This window comes from Ursus americanus, chromosome X (genome assembly GCF_024610735.1).
Source record: "Ursus americanus isolate L20-20 chromosome X, mUrsAme1.1.p, whole genome shotgun sequence".
NCBI lineage: Eukaryota > Metazoa > Chordata > Mammalia > Carnivora > Ursidae > Ursus > Ursus americanus.
In genome coordinates, this window is record NC_142164.1 from 107,442,322 (window position 1) to 107,461,232 (window position 18,911).

General features: G+C 48.6%; 1 protein-coding gene across 14 annotated transcripts in view; it reads left to right on the forward strand.

Moving 5' to 3' along the window:
- Positions 1-18,911, forward strand: part of SH3KBP1 (SH3 domain containing kinase binding protein 1) — a 322,979-nt gene that overhangs the window by 278,487 nt on the left and 25,581 nt on the right. For all 14 annotated transcript variants that reach the window (XM_087860197.1, XM_087860193.1, XM_087860198.1 and 11 more), the window contains one exon: positions 12,706-12,791. In XM_087860197.1, the coding sequence (XP_087716323.1) occupies positions 12,706-12,791 (86 nt within the window). The remainder of the gene's footprint in view (positions 1-12,705; positions 12,792-18,911) is intronic.

Here is an 18,911-nt window from a genome sequence, read left to right on the forward strand (position 1 = left end):
CTGGCTTTGCAGAAAGGGGACGAGGGAGGAGAGCCCCTGGCTTCCTTCCTAATGATCCTAGGAAGTGGCAGACCCAGGCAGGGCTGGGAGAATTTGGGGAGCCGGTACGTCCTTTGGCCACTTGCTCAGCCAGTTGAAGGGAGGACAGTGCCTGCTCTAACGTGGTGATTCTCAAATTCGAGTGTGGGTCATAATCACCTGGGGACCTTGTTCAAAAAGATCGCTGGGCCCTACCCCCACAGTTGCTGACTTGGTAGGTCTGGGGTGGGCCTGGGAACTTACATTTCCATCAAGCTCCCAGATTGTAATCTCCATGCTGCTGGCCTGTGTCCACACTGAGAGAACCCCTGGTCTAGATTCTCCCAAGTTTTTGACAGTGCCCTCCCCTTCCCTGGCTGCCTCTCACGCACCTGTTAATGCTCCCCGAATTCAGAGCCCACTTAGCACACCCAGCTTCTGGAAGCCTTCCCTTATTTCTCAGGATTGCTCTCTCTTCCAAATGCCTGACACCCCATGTTTAGCCTAGTGTGGGGCCCCATGCTGTGCCACTTGGGATGCTCACACCCCCGGACTCCTTTACCAGATTTAAAGCAGATCAAGAGTGTGTTTTGTCATCTCCACATGCTTTACAGGGTTGAGCATATGGTAGTGGCTCATTTAACACACTTGTGGAATGCCATGGTTCCTACAAAGGGAGGGAGGTGCCAGGGCTTACATTTTGTTCACTGTTGCCTCTCCCATCGTCCTTCCCAAGCCCTGTACAAACTCTGTGGCGTGTGCATGTCATGCTCTGCGTCCCCTAGCACACCATGGATTCCAACATTACAAAATTGAGGAAGATCACAGAAAGGCTTAGTATTTCTCAAGACCTCACGCACTTCATATTTTTTTGCTAAGCAGCTACATTGGACAACCACCCCATATATTGGTTTATGAACTTGTTTTGTTCTGCCCGATTAGTTGAGGTAGGAGTGTTAACAGCGTTCAAACAGTTTGGTGTCATTGGTCCTCCAGAGAGAAAGTACTGTCTACTGTATGAAGACAAATCATCTCTAGGATTTGCCTGACCAGATGGCTGGACAGAGAGTTGAACACATGGACACACAGTCATTATTTGCCATTCTTACAGGGAACTAGGCATCGCCACTCTAGCTGGCATGTCTGGGCTTGTGCTTGTTCTCCCCAGCCAGAAACTTGCTGCCAAATGTGGCTTCCAGAAGAGATTGGTTTCTTTCCATTTAAATAGGAAGTATTATCTTTTCGAATAAAGAAATACATAAGTTTAGAAAGAGGGGAGTCATTTTTAGATACATTCTCTTAACAGAAGTGTATTGAGGGGCCACTGTGTGCAAGGCACTGTTCTGGATCTCACTAATGCTGGGGCTCAGCTGCACATCAGTTTCCAGGAATCACATCTGGGAGAAGTAGAATGACACTCGTGCACAGTTTTGTGTCCAGTCTAAGCAAGTGGAAGCATGCCATTAACATACCCACTGGTAAGAATATTCTTCCAATTTCCAGAAAGTAAGTTAAGGTGGAATTTTAACAGGAAAAAAAAGACTGTTTAAAAAAAATTTAGTACCAGAGTTGATTTAAAAATTGAATGATGGAGGAGCCTAGGTGTTTCAGTCGGTTAAGTATCTGACTCTTGATTTCCACTCAGGTCATGACCTCATGGTGGTGGGATCAAGCCCCACATAGAGATCGAACCCCGTTTCAAGCTCTGCCCTGGGCGTGGAGGCTTCTTAAGATTCTCTCCCTCTCCCTCTGCCCCTTCCCCTGCCTCCCTCTCTCTAAAAAAAAAAAAAAAAAATTGAATGATGATAGGAGATTCTAGTCGGCCCTAACTGCCTCCTTCATTTGAAAGTCTGTGCCTCAGCAATGCCTTCATTATTATGAAGTCTGCTCGTCTTGTCCAGCCCACCATGCCTCTAAGGCAGTGGTGATGTGACAAGCATTCTGTCTACCCACATTGTCACACTTGAGAAAATGGAGGCTCAAAAGTATAGAGCCTACTCACTTGTTTTGATATTTGATCATAAAAATATTTCAATCGACAGAAGATACCTAAAGCTTTTTGTATGTGTGTGTACACACACACGAACATGTGATGTTATATGTCCAATAATGTGTGTTATCGATGTAATAAATTTGGGTCCAGAAACCTCTGTAAAAGGAAGTCCTGAAACTTGGGAGAGGATCCAAAAGAAAAAAAAAAAGGAAAGAAAAATGCAAGGAAATGCTGGAGAGAAGCAGATTGCTCTAAACTCTAGTAATTATATGTAGCCGGAGGCTGCGAGCCAGAAACCTGAGGGGCAGGGCAGGTGTGTGCCTTCAAAAGAATAAACCCAATAGGGAAAGAGGTAGAAGCAGGCTAGAACAGGTTTGTTAATCCTCCCAAACATAAATACCCCAATTTGTAATGTTTTTTTCATTTTCTTCCCAAATAGCAGGGAGGCTGGAGCAGAACCTTTTTTCTGAGTTGCAAGGGAGTTTTGGCTGTTGTCTGCTATCCCATGTACAGCACGGAGCAGCGCGTGCTCTCCAAGTAGAGGGAACAGGTGACTGGCAGGGCCAGGGATGGCGGGGCTGGTGCTCCAGGGGCCTTGAGTGGTAGACAGGGGGTCTGGGATGGAGGGGCAGGAAGTAAAGCTGAAAGGCTTAAGGAGGAGGTAAGGCGAGTGAGCATAGAGTGGGAAAAGCTGATGGCCAGAAGAAGAGGAGTGTCTGTCAGAAAGGGGAGGTGCGTGCGCACAACTTCAGAGGTGCAGTAGGTCTGAAGATGAACTTATCCGCAGAGAGAGGGGCCGTGAATCTGGGTGACTGAAGATGAATGAAGGTCATAAGAACTGAAGGGACGAGGGGAAGGAGGGGCCGGCGTTGGGGATGGATTGTCCACGTGGCTGTCATAGGCTCAGGAAGATGGCAAGAACCAAAGTGAGGTGAGGCTGATGTTCTAGAATCTGGTGCCCTCCTAGATGAATGTCGATGTATTCTGGGAGTTGAAGACAGTCAGTAATCAAAAAGATTCCATAGTTGGGGTGGTAGTGGGCCGTTCAAAGAGGAGGTCCTGGGTGTGGGGGGGTTGGTACTGTGGCTCAGGCATTCCGGAGGGCACAGTGCGTTGACTTCAGATGTGGAAGCATGTGTCAGAGGAGGGATCTCAGTGAGAAGGTGGGCATTTGGGTCTTGGACACTAGGTTGTGGGCGGGGGACCCGGTGACTTCCCAGACCTGTGCCACACAGAGATGGCCATCAATTTAAATGTCAACCCACGAGGTACTTTTCCTGGGAAAGGCTGGAGGCTCCACCATAGAAACTGCAACGCCAGACCCAGTGGGAAGGACAGCGGAAGTGCGAGGTTTTTACTTGTAATGAAGATGGAGGCTGGATTTCAGAGACACGCCAGGAGATAAGAGGCCGCCGAGCTCTGAGACATTTGAGCTTGAGGCAAAGATTAAGTAAACATTCATATGCCAAACATCAACTCAGTGCTTAGGGAAGAGCAGATGGCTCCCTTGAGACCAATTTACCCACACGGAAGTTCATTTTTCTTTAGATTTACACAGGCAGGCCGGCTGCTCTGGCCCCTGGGGTTACAACTGAACAGGAAATAAGCTTCCGGGTCCCCCGCTCTGTGAGGGGTGTGGCCCCCATGCTGCCACAAGAACGCATTTACAACAGAGACCTCTGTGCTCTTACTAGGTATAAACCAGTCAATCAATTAATCAAAAAGGAGGAAGAGAAAGGTAGCTGGCACATGCAGATGCTCCCTAAGCATGCAGATACAATGTGCACTTGGGTGCTTAGGCCATGGTTTATGAGTTTGGATTACTCAAGTGTTCGAAATGCCTTTTCAAAGAGTCCTAGTGGTGCATCACGTGGTGTTGGAGTGTTCCCCTTCTTTTCCACAAATCAGGACCCGGCCATGTCTTTGGAGAATTTAGGAGAGAGATCTTGGCTGGTAGTTACAGAGGTGGCTGTCATTGGCTCATGGATGGTAATTCCCAGCATGGAATGGTCCCTCCAGGAGATTATAGAGAAAGAAGAGGAGAGAGTGAAACCAACAGTGGGGAAAATCATTATTTACAGGGTGAAGGAAGAATGAGGAGCCTTCAGAAAGGGTAGATGGTGCAGGATGTCATGGAAGCCAGAAGAAAGGAATATGGAGCAACTATAGATCAGTGGGTCTCACACCTGAGTGTGTGCTAGAATCACCTGGAAGCTGGTTAAAACATAGATCACTATTCCCCCGAAGTGTCTAATTCACTAGCACTGGGTTAAGGCCCGAGAACCTGCATTTCTAGCAAGCTCCCAGTGCTGCTGCTGCGCTGGTGGCGGTTAGCTGACCATGCTATAAGAACCCCACCATAGTGTGCACCTGGGAGACTGAAGGGCATCCACGGGCTTTGGTCACTAGTGCTGGCCCTAGTGTTCCCAGTCCAGGAGTTTCTACATAGTGGTTGGTAGCAAGAGCCAGAGTTGGCATGAATTGAAGAGAGAATGGGCAGGTGGCCAAGCTTATGTTGACTTGGCTTGTGAGGAACTTGGCTATGGAAAAAAGATGAAAAATGGGGGCTTATAGATGGGTTCAGTGATGAGAGAGGAGTGTGTGTGGGGAGGTGGGTATCATCCATTCATTACAGATATTCATCAAGTACCTCTATTTTTGGCCAAGCCTTCTTCTAGATAGTAGGTAACTGTGGTAACCAGCTAGACTTGGCTACCGCCCACCCATGGCTTCGGAGCCAGGCACATCAGGGCCCATACCCCATACCTCTACTTCCTTGCCTGGTGACTTTGGGCAAGGTGTGCTCCTCTCCGAGTCTCAGTTTCTGCCTCTGCAAAATGGTAGAGTGAGGCCTGCCTTGCCCAGGTGTGCAAATTTTAACAAGCTGCGATACTTCAGGCCCCTGAGTCTTTGCCCGGCGTTTGAGAGGTACTCACCGAATCCATGCATGCTTCTTTTCCTCCCTTGAGATGCTCACTGGGTGACCTTGGTGGGAGAGGGGTTTCCACATGGTGACAAGCAGATCATGCGCTGTAGCCCCGAGGGAGGGAGGAAACACGGTTGCTCTCAGACAGCACATCAAGAGGTCTCTAGGGGGTGGAAGCATAAGCAACCTCCCCCTGAAGCAGCTAGAGATTCGGAGGAAGTCAGGACTCAGGGAAGGCCAGGACTGAGGGAGGGAAGTTAATTTATGGAGCAGAGGAATTCCGTAGGGCACAGGGGAACCTTTCACCCTGTAGGGATGTCCACATTCTTTGCTGACCTCATTTCATTTGTATGTATACCCTTCTCTTATCTTTCTACGCACCCCTAAAATGAATTTTATTTCCTGCCACGAGAACCAACATTAGTGACGGGGTTTAGCCCAGCCCAGAGGCCCTGGGCACTGAGGCACACCGATGGTCCTGCCAGTGATGGTCCAAATCAGTCATGGGACCAGGGGGCACCGAACAGCTCACACATGCACAGTACTAGCTGGGCCAGGCAATGCTTTTTCCATGGGCTATGTCTTTGAACACACTTCCCTCAAGTGGCACCTCACAAACTCTTCTGAGTTGCATGATGATGAGTTCCCCCTCTTCTTGGCATCTTTAAAGCTCCTTGCCCCTCTGAGACGCCGAGCGGTGCGTTTGCAGATGAGGGCCGCGAGGTCATCCTCCTTTTGCCTTTCGGGGGTTGTGGGTTTGTGCTCTGGATGGGCTCTGGAGAGAGGCCTTTTCCCACACACACTTGCAGAGTCTGCACCAAGAACAGAAGTTTGGAGGGGAATTGAGTGGGCAATGTCCCATCACCTTCCGCTGTGTCTTCACCAGCTATAAATAGCCATGCTTGTTTGTGCTCTTCCAAACAAGCACGCAGTGCACGGGGAAAGCTGCCAGGAAAACCACTCTGGTTCCAGCTTCTTGCTCCCCTGGCCTTGCTTGGGCTGCCCCACATTTAAATAGGAAGTTCTCAGTCAAAAGTGCCTGTGATTCCTGGGACACCTTTGGCCACCAGGTGGGTATGTAGGGTCTCTGCAGTTATCAGCAGTGCCTTTGGATCCCTATTTCTCAGAAAGGGAGGGAGCCGCCTCCTGCCCTTCCGCCGATAATCAAAGGAAACTGGGCTTACTGCTGTTACAATTTTGTCCTCTCCTGATGGGAGGATTCTACCTCCCCAGGCAGTGACGTTGCAGGGCAGAACTCTCCTAAAGGACTGGCTTCACATCTGCTACCTTTACAGATGGGTGGAGTCCTCTTACAGTTGCTCATTGGAGAGAGGAGAAAATCTCTAGAAGCATGAAGCATGTGCATGTGGATACGCATTTTGATTATTGCCATCCCAAGTGTGGTAGGCAAAGACCAGACTGGATGTCAGGAAGCTGCCATCTGGTTTCAGCTCTGCCGCTAATTAGCTGCGTGGCCTTGAGCACATAACTCCCGTCCTTGGAGCAAAGACCCCTGTCTGTAGTAAAATTAAAATAGGGGCTTGAGCTGGGTAACATGTACCCAGTTTTAGCGGTCAGAGCCTAAGTGTGTGATGTCACAAGCAGGCAGGCAGGGAGCGGTCACTTCCTTTGGCCTCGCTTCCTTGGTGCACAGTTGGACCAGGACAAGGGGGCTGCACAATCAGATGGGGTAGTTTCACATTAGAAGGGGCAATAAAACAAGGCTGTGGAGTTGGAACAAGAAAGAAGACAGGGTAACTCGCGTCATTTCCCAAGGATCTTCACATTGACATCTGCCATCGTCCAAATTCGTTGACACCTCCCGAGTGGGATGAAAGCTGGAAACAAAACAGAAGATTTGCAGGATGCATCTAGTTTTCCTGAGCATGAGGACAGGCCATTTCTGTTTCCTCCCCTTTCCTTTCCTTCTCAGCCTTTTTTCCTCACCCTGTAACAAGTTTAGGCGGTTGGAGCCCAAACATTTACATCAAGGTAATAGGACCTTCCGAGAGTAGGCAGGGGGTCTGCCAAAAAGAGTCCTCACCTGGACTCAGGATCTTTTGTTCAGTAGGGATCTGTGGATTCCCTCTTTTCCCCTTCAGCCTGACTCCCCTTCAGAAGGGTCGGGGGTCTCTTGGGTGTGGCATTCGGTTGTTGCTGTTCGTGCTGCCTTTCGTTTATTTGCTGATTTGCTTGCCTCGGCTTCCTGCGCACTTCAACACCTTTTCCAGGCCACATGTCTTGGCTTAACTGTCCCAACTTGGGCTAAATTGGGCCATGCCACTGGCTGAGCTCATGTTCTCCAGGGACGCACATGGCGCATCTTCCACATTTCCGACTGTACACGCCCCGTCTCATATCTTGGGTCTGAGCGGCCAGAGCAGGCACCTCCAGGCCAGTTGAGCGTGTGATTTTTGTTTATTAGGAGTACTTTTTTAACTTGGGGAGCAAACGCGATTTACCCAGCTGGCAGTGAGCTGCAGTGACACAGGCTGCCCGGCATTCTCAGTGACTCACCATCCCCAAGACCAGGAGACTGAGTGAAGCGGCTTTGAGAAGTGGTCAAGAGCGTGGGCTCTGGAGTCAAAGTTAATAGGTTCAAATCCAGACCCTGCTGTCCTACTACTTTAATGACCTTTTGTTAGCTAGTGACTTAATGTCACCAAGCCTCTGTTTCCCATCTATATAATGAAAATAAAGGGCATCACAGGTGGGGTTCTCCAGGAAGCAGGCCCCGAGGCAGCGTTTAGTATGCCAGCTATGTTTTAGGGTGTAGAGCCCATGGAAGGGAGAAGGGAGCAGCGCTGGCCCGAGGGAGAAGTCAGGTTGTGATACTGGCTCACCAAAGCCTTGGCTGACTCCACCGGGAGGGGCTGAAATGGCCCGTCTGAGTTGTCCTGTGTTGGGCTGATCTGGCCAAGATTTTTATACTGTGGAGTGTGGGCTGCCCTAGAAAGAATATGCCTTGGTCGAGGAGGCTCTCTGTAACTGAGGTGGTCGCTGGAGAGGCCAGTAGTGCCCCCAGCAACAGGGGCAACCAGCCCTTCACCAAAGGGGACTCCGGGCAGCGTGACTCTGTGTCTACTATGCAGAGCAGATACTCGAAGGGGTGGATGTGAAAATTGAGTAACAGACAAAGGAGCTTATCCTGGTGCCTGGCTCTTGATAGGCAGTCAGTAGGCAGTAGCTGCTGCTCTTATTTCTATGCGATTGTAGGGTCCACTTATTCCTGCTGGTGTCCTTGAGCTCGTCCACCTGTTGTCTGCAATTTAGCCTCCCTGTCCAGTAAAGCAAGGAGACTTCCCTGCCAGTTGCCTGTTCAAGTCATGCGTTTCGAGGGTCCATAACCAAAACTGCTGAGAAAAATACAAGACAATAACATTGTTTTGATTTGAAAATCAGAAAGGAGTAAGGGCAACCTTGTTCTGGTATCTTTGGAAATATGGTGATATGCCTGCTTTCTTTTATTTTCTCCTTTTATTCAACAGCTGTGGGCATGGAAACTCACCATACATAAACCATCTCGGGAGCGAGTAGATTCTAAAAGGATTGGATTTTTCTTTTCTTGTTGAATTTAGTAACATCCTTTTTGCCAAAATGGTACCCATGTGTTGGGCAGACTGGAGGAGAGCAGAGACCATCAAGGGCTGCAGCCTCATTGGGTGTCAGCTACTCCAAGCATGTGCTTTGGAGAATTTCAGAAATTCTGTTATTTTTCAGAACTGAAATTCATTAGCATTGTTGTAAGAGTCTATAAATACAGTGAAAAGCATTTACAAATAGACATTGTAAAATGCTTCCACACCCACAGTCTGAACACTGTCAAAACACCAGCTGCAGCTTCCTTACTTGGAAGGATCAGAACCTTTTTTAAATGACACCTACTGTGTTTTCAAAATAGGCTTGCTTCTGGCCCTGTATAGAAGATAATTTCAGCCGAAAGCCTGTGTCTGGCTCTTGGCATGCGGGGTCAGGGCTCAGAGAGATGAGAGGATCCTAAGCTCCTGCCCGTCAGAATGCGCCTGGCGCTTTAGCATCTGGGCACAGGTCGCTCGGGGATGGTACTTCCTCTTTCCTTAAGTGGTCCCTCCTGACATGGGCCTCTCGGTCTAGGATCTGTAACTGCACACACTCCACCTGGTTCCCAGGTGAGCTCCAGGTGTGGTCCCAGGTGATCACAGGGGCACCTGTGGTTAGGGAGGTTCTTCAAGGAGAGTTTGTAGGCAAGGGCCCGTCTCACCTTTGACCTTGGCAATACTGTTGGGGAGAAAGGAGAGGGAGCATAAGCTGCTTGAACTGTATGAGTCTCTGCTGTTAAAAGTGAGCTTGAATGAAGGAAAATTTTACCTATAGTCTTATCCCAGAGACAACTACTGTTAACATTTTGGACTGTTTCTTTCCCATCTTTTTCCCTCCATATGATTTGGTTTGTTTTCCATTCGTTTTAAATAGTTAGGGTCATTCATACTGAATGTCCTCCAGCTTCTGCGGAAAAAATTGCGTCTATTGTACAAACACATAATGCATTTCCATTTCAGGACAAAGGCAAATAAATGTTCATGAATTCCACAACTGTTTTTGAGCCCCTGCCATGTACCAGGGGCTGAGCTGGGTGCTAGAAATCACCCACCACACTGTCCAGTCTTAAAAGAAATAATAATCCCTCTTCCTAATACCTAAGCAGGGCATGTGGGTGTATATACACAGAGGGGTAGGTCACTTTTAACTTGTCTCTCTCCTTTGCCACTGCAACATCAGCCTTTGTCCTTCCTGTCATAATGTGTTTCTAAATATCATTTTCATGGCTATATAAAAGTCCATCAAATATAGGTTACTCAGCTGTTTCCCTCTTTAGAAAAGATTCGAGTTTCAGTTTTTCTTTATTACAAATAACACTGCAGTAAACATACTGATCTGCAAAACTCACTTGGGCATTTCAGACTATTTCTTTAGCATAGCCTCCCAGAACTGGACCAAAGCAGATGCCCATTTTAAAGGCTGTTGGTATACACCCTATTTCTTAGAAATTACTTGTTTTTACCCTGAACCATTCCCCAAAGGCTTTGTGGTAACTTTCCAAAATGCACCTACAAGAATAAAATAGTTGAGAGTGACAGTGAGGGGTCAAATAAAGGTAGCAAAGTAATAGAGCCCAGGACAAGACGAGCACAGTAATGAGCAGTAGGGTTCTCTACAGTCCCTCAAGATAGGCTCACAGTTGACTGGAAGTTTCTAGCTGTCAAATCAAAGAGGGAGGTGGCATCTCCAAGACTCACAGTTACCAAAATGCATGAAAAAAACCACATGTTCAGAAGCAGCCGAGCTGAGCTGTTCTGAGATACAGATCATTAACAGCTACATAAAACTCCTTCTCCCACCAACACCCCCTCAGATTCTGTCCCCAGCCACCCCGCCAGGGTGTCACCTCAAACCAACTTTCCCCTTGGCAAAAAAAAAAAAAAAAAGCCCAGTGGAATTAACTGGACTTTTGTTGCCTGAGTGACCTTTTCTCCCTGGACAGAACACGTGTTCTCATAGGTTTTGGTCCTTGGTGTGTTCCCAAAAGGACAGGACTGTCTGGCTCTGGGTATAATTTGAGTTGTGTTAGTTTGGAGAATGACAACACCAAGTCATTCCAGCTCTGTAGTTAGGAAGTAATAAGATCAGGAGCCCTCAAGAACTTTGAAAAATGAAAATGCTTTCCTACTCATAATGGTGCATTTCCAAAACATTTCATTCAGAAGGTTACATTCAAATTAGTAGCCACGGGGGCCCTGCCAATAAAATGTTTTGAAATAAATTTCCTTAGTCTCGACGCTCCTGTTGGCTTGGGGTCTGTCTGAGGGAGTATGCCCTGTGGGACCTGACTTTTGGTGGCCAGGGGATGGAAAGTGGGTCTGCTATGGAAACTTGGCCTGGGGGCCCCCACAGCCCTAGAAGGTGGAGCTGAGGTGGGAAATAAAGGCTCTGCTCTGAAGCTCAAGCTGCTTCCCCCTTCCAAATACAGTAGTCCATGTCCTCCTTGAACTTTACCTTCAGCCAACCTCTGAAAAGCCCAGAAAGTCTCATAATACCCACCCACAGTTTTAGAGCCATGCTTTCTCTTGGTGGGGGTCAAGCCATTTGGCCCAGCCCTGTTGCCCAGGAGTTCTTACCTCTGCTGGTCTTTGGTTGAGGGTGCTTGAGGTTATGCTTGAGGTTACAGGTCAGTCTTGTTTGTTTGAGAACTGACGGGGGCTTACCTCCTTCCACTGGGCCTTCTCTACCATCACAAGAATATGTGAGTCACGTTGAATGCTACCTACCACCGCCCCTTCTTGAGTGAAGAAACCCAGGGGTCAGCCCTGTCGAGTCCCTCCCTTTCCCCCGGTTTATAGGTCTCCTGCCTTAGCTGTCCTTCCATCTCCCATTACTTCCAAGACAAACAGAACCCTCTAGTATTCAGCCCAGTAGTCTGACCTTTGCCTACCTTTCTGCTCTCACTAGTCTCTGGGGACCTCAGGCTTCAGCCCAAGGATCCCTGGCCACACTGGGCACTCCCACCTCCCCTGGGGTCCTTGCTTAATCATGCCTCTTGCTGATATGTCCTCTCTCCCTTTTCCTCCAAGGCCCGGCTGGAATGCCACCTCCCCTGTGTGTCCCTGGCCATACTACGCAGATCTCCTGCACTGACCCAGCCCTTTCTTCCCGTAGGACTTTGATGTGCCCATCCCTTACACAGCTTGTGCCGTGGGGGCCTGTATGTGTCTGTCTGTCTCTTTCTCCTAGACCATGAGCCCCTCCAGAGTAGGAACTACCTGGCCTGGCCCTCTCAATAGCCCTGCATGATAGGTGTTTGACAGGCGCTCCGTGAGTAACTCTGCTACTCATTGTGTGGTTTGGCTTCAGGCCATGGTGACAGCCACGAGCCATGAGATGGACTATTTCTGTTGCTTTCCCAGAACAACTGCTTGGCTTCTCCCTCTCACTTTATGGGTGAGGATCTTTTCCTCTTTCACTACCATCACAGACCGCAGATAATCTCGTTCGGGGCTCATCCCCCTGAAAGGGTCTAGAGAACTGCCCTTTCAGAAGAATTTGGAGGAACCTTCTGTTCACGCGCGAGAGGGCTATTTCTCTCATCCTCTCAGAGGCCTGTTCCTGTCCCTCAGGGCTGTTCCTAGCCCAGATACAGAGGGAAGTCACTCGTGTCCTGATGGGCAGGGGGGCACCCACCCAAGAGCTGTCTAATTTTACAGGCCCGTGCCCCAGCGCCAGCTTTCCGGCTGCCAGATCTTAAACTCAACCCCTTGCGCCTGTCAACAACCTGGCTGATGCCTCCGCCTCAGGCCAGAAAACCTTTTTCTCAAGGTTAAAAGTAGCCGACCTTTGACAAGCAGCTTTGGCTAAATTCCTTGCTCCTTAAAAAGGAAGCTCCCGGTTATCATTTGCTGGTGCTTATTTGGCCATGGGGCGGGAGCAGGCCCCACGTTGTACCCTGTGTACCAGCGGGGGGTTAGTGGCTGAAGGTGTATTGCTGAACAGTCGTTATTAAAATAGCCCTCTCTGAAAATGTGTGCTGAAGAGGTGGGCATCCAGTCTGTCCTCCAGTCTCACCGAGGCCCGTTTGGTTGGACAGGTCGTTGGCTCCCACCGGCTCCCTCAGAGGTGACGGTGCCACCCGCCCCATTCATAGCACGCTCCTGACCACGTGTGCAGCGAGAAAGCTGACACAATGACAAGGACACACACCAATTATTAAATGCCTGGACTTGTGTTTTTAATGTAGGGGTGAAGGTCCAAAGATTGACTTGGTGGGCAGTTCGATATCTGGCATCCTGGACAAGGATCTCTCGGATCGCAGCAATGACATCGGTGAGTAAGGAGAGCGTTCTGGCTTCTCTTCGCAAAATTTTAAAAGAACTGCAGAGTGTGGCTTGCCCCTTCAAGCAGCCTGATGAGAACTAACACAGCCATTTAAATGGAAGCCTCATAGCCCACAGTCGGTTTCAGATGTCACAGTTTTGTAAAAAAGGGGAACTGATGGTGGTTTCCACATTAAAACAGAATGCCTGGGATTTTTACTCTCCCTGACCTTGGGAGAACGGTCTAATGAAAAGAAGTGATGAATAAGCCTTTTGTAAAAGTGGGCATTAGCACTTATATTCATATTTTCCAGGGACTTATGTATTTAGTGTAAAAAGGTGAATGGGTGAAAATGCAGAATGGCCAAGTTCGTTGTAGTCACAGCACTCAGTGTTTTGAGTTTGAATTTAAAATGAGCTCTGGCGTGATAATTGCCACTTAGTTAAGAACATGGGTGGGTTTTTCAAAGGTCAAGATAGCGCTATGATAAAGGGGAAGGTAACTAAAGTCTCTGTGGGGAAACAAGCGGGAGGGTCTTGCGGGTATGTGCTGGGTGGCGTGAGGTTGTATGAGTGCTGGTTGAGGCCCCTGTTGGGCTGACTCAGGTGACAACGCTTCTAAGAAGTCTAGATTCAGGGGCTAAATTTTTTTTAGCTTTACATCTTTTATTTGTACCTATCATGGTCATAATATTCTACATAATAGGGCTGTATTTTGGAATTTGCCTTTTTTAATTAAATTTTTTTACTTTGAAATAATTAGAGATTTACATGCAGTTGTAAGAAGTAATACAGAGAGAACTACATACCCTTGACCCCTTTTCTCTCAGTGGCAACATCATAATGAAACTGCAGTGTGAGAGCATAACCAGGATATTGACATGGACACGTCCACCGGGTTCCCTAGTTGTACTAGTACTTGTGTGTCTTTAGTTCTTTGCAGTTTTGTCACGTGGGTAGGTCTGTGTATCTACCACCTCGGTCAAGATACAGAACATTCCATCGCTACCAGGATCCCCCTGTGTTGCCCTTTTATAACCATACCCATGTCCCTCCTGCCCCCCACCCTTTCCCAAACCTCCACAGCCACTCTCAGGGACTGATTTGACCTGGAAGATTTCCAGCATCTTTTGCATTCGCTGCTCAATTTAGAAACAAACGTCTGGCCATTGGCAAGCCCGTAAGAGGCACCCGAGAGCCTAACGTGAGCATTCTTATCAGCTGGGGTTACTCCTCTTTGGGGTGCTGTGTTTTTCCAAACCTGCTAATAGAGTTGCATGTATGCAACTGCTGACTTGCAGTCTCTGGTCTGATCGTGTGGAGCCTTGGTGGTAGGATGTGTCATTGTGGCCCTAAACACAAAAATATTTGCTCTGTCTCCAGAGACTGTTTTACATCCTCAGCCTTTGAGAAGCCCAGTCAGGAAGCATGACCAAGGGCTTCTGACAGCTTGGGCTGATGGAATAATAATAGAAATACGGGCCTGCTGGAGCTTTTGACCTGGTTAAAGGGCAGAGCAGAGCAGGGCAGTGATTGGCTATGAATGAGAAGGAGTCATCAGAATGAGCCTGATGAAGTCCTTGTCTTGCCGCTGTGGCTGAGCATTCGGGCCCACACTTTAAGGCAGGATGGCCAGTTGGTGAAGTGGCAGAGAAGGTAATGTGGGGCCCCCCACAGGAAGGGAGGTGTTCTCCCTCCTCCAGAGTACACACGGCTGTGCCTTGCCTGGGAGGGGCATTGGCCTTTGGCCCTTGTTTTCTTTCGGTCTGGGGATGACTCACGTGGCTCTCATCAAAATATGAATTTCATATTTCTCAGTCCGACAAGCTAGTTTGGAAATGTTGGGGGCCTTGATCGAAGTGGGTTAGTCTATGGAAGTTCTTCATACGTGGAAGCTGAGCACCTGCTGTGTCTATTTGGGAGCCCAGAAGGAGCTGCTGAGGCTTAGTTTGCTCTCATTTGACCAAGAAGATGTTAATCCCAGAAGGCTGTAATTCCCCAAGCTAATCGTGTAATGCATATTATTTGCATTGCAAGAAGTGATGATCGGCGGCCATGTAACTGACCACTAAATACTTGAGTATCTACTCAAGGGCGAGGCCGAATGGATACCAAGGCCCTCACACACAGGCCCAGCCTTCCAGCAGCTTCATGTCTCTTTGGGCCGCTGGGATGGCAAATGGAAAGTGAGGTGACACCAGCGGACTGTCTCACTGACCACTGAGTGGTAGAAAGTAATGCCAGTCAGAGCTGGGGATGCTTCTTGGTGCCCAGAGTGCTGGGACAGGCTCTTTGGGGGAGGGGGGAGGCAGACTTATCTGGATCTAGAAGCTGGATTCACTGAGGCAGAGGCAGGCAAGGAGATCCCGTGAGGAGTGCTGCTAAGTGAGCATGGATCAGCCTGGCTGTAGGAGAGGCTTCGTGCCGGCACAGAGGGGAGCTGCCCTGCAGATGGAGGTCTGGGCGGGATTCAGTAGGAGAGGGATGCGTTTGTAATTTATTCGGTAGGTGGTGGGTTGACACTGAAGTGACATGATCAGGTCTAAGCATTCAGATAATAACTGATGGAGCTCTGTGGGACTGATCAGATGAAGGAAAGACGGGTGTTGAGAAGTCAGGTTATTTGAGAGTGCGGGTGAGGGGCGGTTAAGAGAGAGCCCGCATTAAGCTGCACCACAGGATCACGAAAAAAGGAAAGCAGCAAAGCCAGAAGTATTGCCAGGCCTCAGGCACAGACTGGATTTGGGAGCAGGGAGGAGGAGAGACTCCTTTGTCACCTGTGAGGTTTTAGGGTTAGGGAAAAATGACTTGGGTAGAAATAAGCATGTCTGGGGGAGGAACTGGTTTGGGGGGAAATGAGGATTTATTTAAGCATGTTGACTTTGAGATCTGGTCGAATGTCCCCATGTCAGTGCTGGATGAGGCAGAAGCCAGAAGGTCGAGGTTGGGGAGGGCCTAGGTTGTAGAGGCCAGCGGGGATTGCAGGTCGAGATTAGGACCTTCCAGGAGACCGAGCGCAGGGCTGGCACCTACAGATCCACGTGTGGGTGCAGACTGCTGCCTCTGGGCCGGGAAACCTTCGGTAATTTACACCAGCTCTCTGGGCTGCAGCTTCTTTATTGATGAAGGAAACTAATAACTTTCCCAACTTCCTCACCTTGTCTTCCAGAGTTCTGTAAAATCACTTGATGGGCTGCACAACGATAGAAATGCTTATTATCGATGCTGTTGTTTGCCTAGAAGGGATAGTTAAGTCAGGAGGATAAGTAAAGTCCTTAGCATGAGAAAAGAGAAAGAAGGAACTAGAGCTTGAAGACCAAACCATGTACAAAGTCCCCATCTAAGGGAAAAGAGGAATCTGGCAACATCTCAGAGGCCAAGGGAGGAAAGGATTTTAAACAGAATGTCAGCAGGCCCAAAGGCGGAAATGCTCTTGCAGGTGGGTTGGTCAAGGAGAATAGGACACTGCAGAGGGGCTGGCTCCTTTCAGGGCTGCTTTGTGTCTCTGCTTTTGTAGCATTTGTTCATTGCTTTGAATTAAGAAGGAAATTATTTGTACCAGAATGTTTTGTTAGTGATTCAAACAATTGAAGCTGTCCAAATGTGAGCAGCAGTGAATAGCCGAATACAGCCCTGAAAGCCATTAGAAATCATCAGTGTTAGCTATAAATAAATCTGTTTCCTCTTAATAAAGCTATAATTTTAAATTATTGTAATATTGAATTAGAGAACATGGCTTTTTCAGATCTCGTGTGGGCAGCTACCAGCATCTGTCAGCCCACAGTAATTTAGAATGAAATCAGTTGGTCCAAAACGAAGTTGTTGATGTCGGTTTGAGATACTGTGTATCAAACTACACAGCCATATTTCAAGTAACATAATAGGAAACGTGGATGAGCTCCAGAGCAGGCCTGTGCATGAATAGAAATGAAAATTAAATTGTCCGGTTTTCTCTTGCTGACGGAAGAATCTGTGCTCCAGTTGAATGGGAGATTATAGGCCGAGGAGTCAAGTGCCATGACATTTACTTTTATTCTGCCATATATCGTAGTTCCCACGGCATGGCGGGATTTATTATCACGCTTCAATACCGTGGAGATTTTCCGACTTTTTCCCACCAAAGCACATAGATAGCAGCGGGGCCCCAGGAGGGAAGCCGCCTGGGAAGTAAGCCATCTAGTTGCAACTGATTGACTCAGAAACAAGCCTTCTCATTTCTCCTCTGTTGCTTGCCTTCGTTGATCATCGTTCCCCATTCTATTCAGATCTCACCCCACTTTCCCCACCTCCAATCCTTTTGGTGGCCATCACCCCCTCTTCACATGGGGAAGCTGGGCATTTCTCCTCCGTCTTCCCAACCTGATCCATAGATATGCACTTGACCTTGCAGTCAATTTGGGGGCCAAGGGTTGCTAGCTTTAAAGTCAATGGACTTAGGACATGGAACTGGTTTGGAAGATATGAGTCTAGCTTCATCTTGTCCTCAGATCTCTCACGGATGCCTCCTGGCGTGTGGTTCATTTGGACCAGGAAATGCAAAAGCACTTCCCTACTGACACCCTGGGAATGCTAGTAAGAGCTCATTGATTTGGGATCCTGGAAAGATTCTAGAACTGGATTGTGCTGATGGTTATACAACTCTGTAAATTTACTAAAAATTATTAAGTTGTATGCTTAGCCCAGGTGAATTTTATGATCCACAAATTATACCTCAATAAAGCTGTTAAAAGCAGCTCTGGCTCCTGTCCAGGGACACAGGTCATGATTACACACCAACTTATATCAGGACTATTTGAGAAGCGATACGCATGTCTCCAGTGTGATGACAAAAAGCAAAAGAGATTGGGCTTTCTAGGGCCATGTGCTTTCTAGCAAGGAAGTGAAACATCTTGAACTTCAGGTGGATGGATCTTGATCCTAGTCAGCCCTCTGAGCATTTTTGCTGTCCTCCCTACACTTCGGGACACTCGGCCTTGGCTCCAGTGTGTTCAGAAGAGGGTCTATGCCGGACCTCTCCCTGCAGTGTCCCCATGTGGCTCTCCACCTCTCACTTAAGACCGTTAGGGCCCACAGTCTAGGTTTGCACTCAGTAAATGATGTCAAGCTGGCAACCAGCACTGGTTTCAGAATCACCTTGCAGTCCTAGAGGGAATGGGCTGATGGTAAGGCCTTGTCCTTCTCGGCACTTCCAAGAGTCTGGTCCCAGATGTATAGTGAGGGTGTTCGCTGACTGACGTTTGCAGTTAGAAACGTCAGGCCACACCCAAACCAAGGCACTTAGCCCTGCCTGCTCAGCCCCCACCAGGGCAGTCCTGGACTTCGGCAGTCTGTTGGGCTGGCTGGGTTCATGCTTAGTTTTGATGGGTTCCACAAGCCTCTTTTACCCCATCACACCCAATAAGAGCAAAAGCAGTAAACATTCAAAGTGCTGGTAGGAAAAGGCTCATGAATGCTGTAAACAGGTTAAACAAATCAAAGTGGGAAGATGATGATAAATGTTGTTGCACTTCATGGGAGTGATGTGTTTGGCGGTGTGAATGATTCTAAAACACAGAGCGTGAGCAGTCCATCCTGCCTGAGCCACTTCCAGCCATCAGCTAGCAACAAGGAAGAGGACTGACAGGTACAATGAGCAGAGGGACGATTGGGTGTTTAGGAAGCGTGTTCAAATGACTCTTGGCTTGGAGAGGGTCACAGTGCCCACGGCCCGTGTGGACCTGTGACCAGCCCCAGAAGCTCACCTGCGCACAGAGGCGGCATGTTCTGCCCTGGTATTTTGTCACCCGCCTCGACAGTCAGGGCGCCTACAGCCTTTCTTCGGCCCAACAGCTTGAGTGTCTCTACTTTTGCCACATGCTGAGACATTGACAGCTAGAAGAATGCAAATGCAGAGGGACACCCAGTGGGTGCAAAGTAGTCTCTACTCAGCGGAGAGACGTGCACAGTAACCTTTGCTACTTCCGCGCTGTGCTCAACTGAGGCCTCCGTGCGGCGAATGAACGTGGAAGCAAGAAGGGAACAGGTGACGTGCAGTCTCGGATCACACATGGCATTTATTTGGCCCGCAGTGCCCTCTGCCTGCTGGCCGCGGGCTCCCAGATTGGCAGAGCCCAGTTATGGCTTCCGTTTG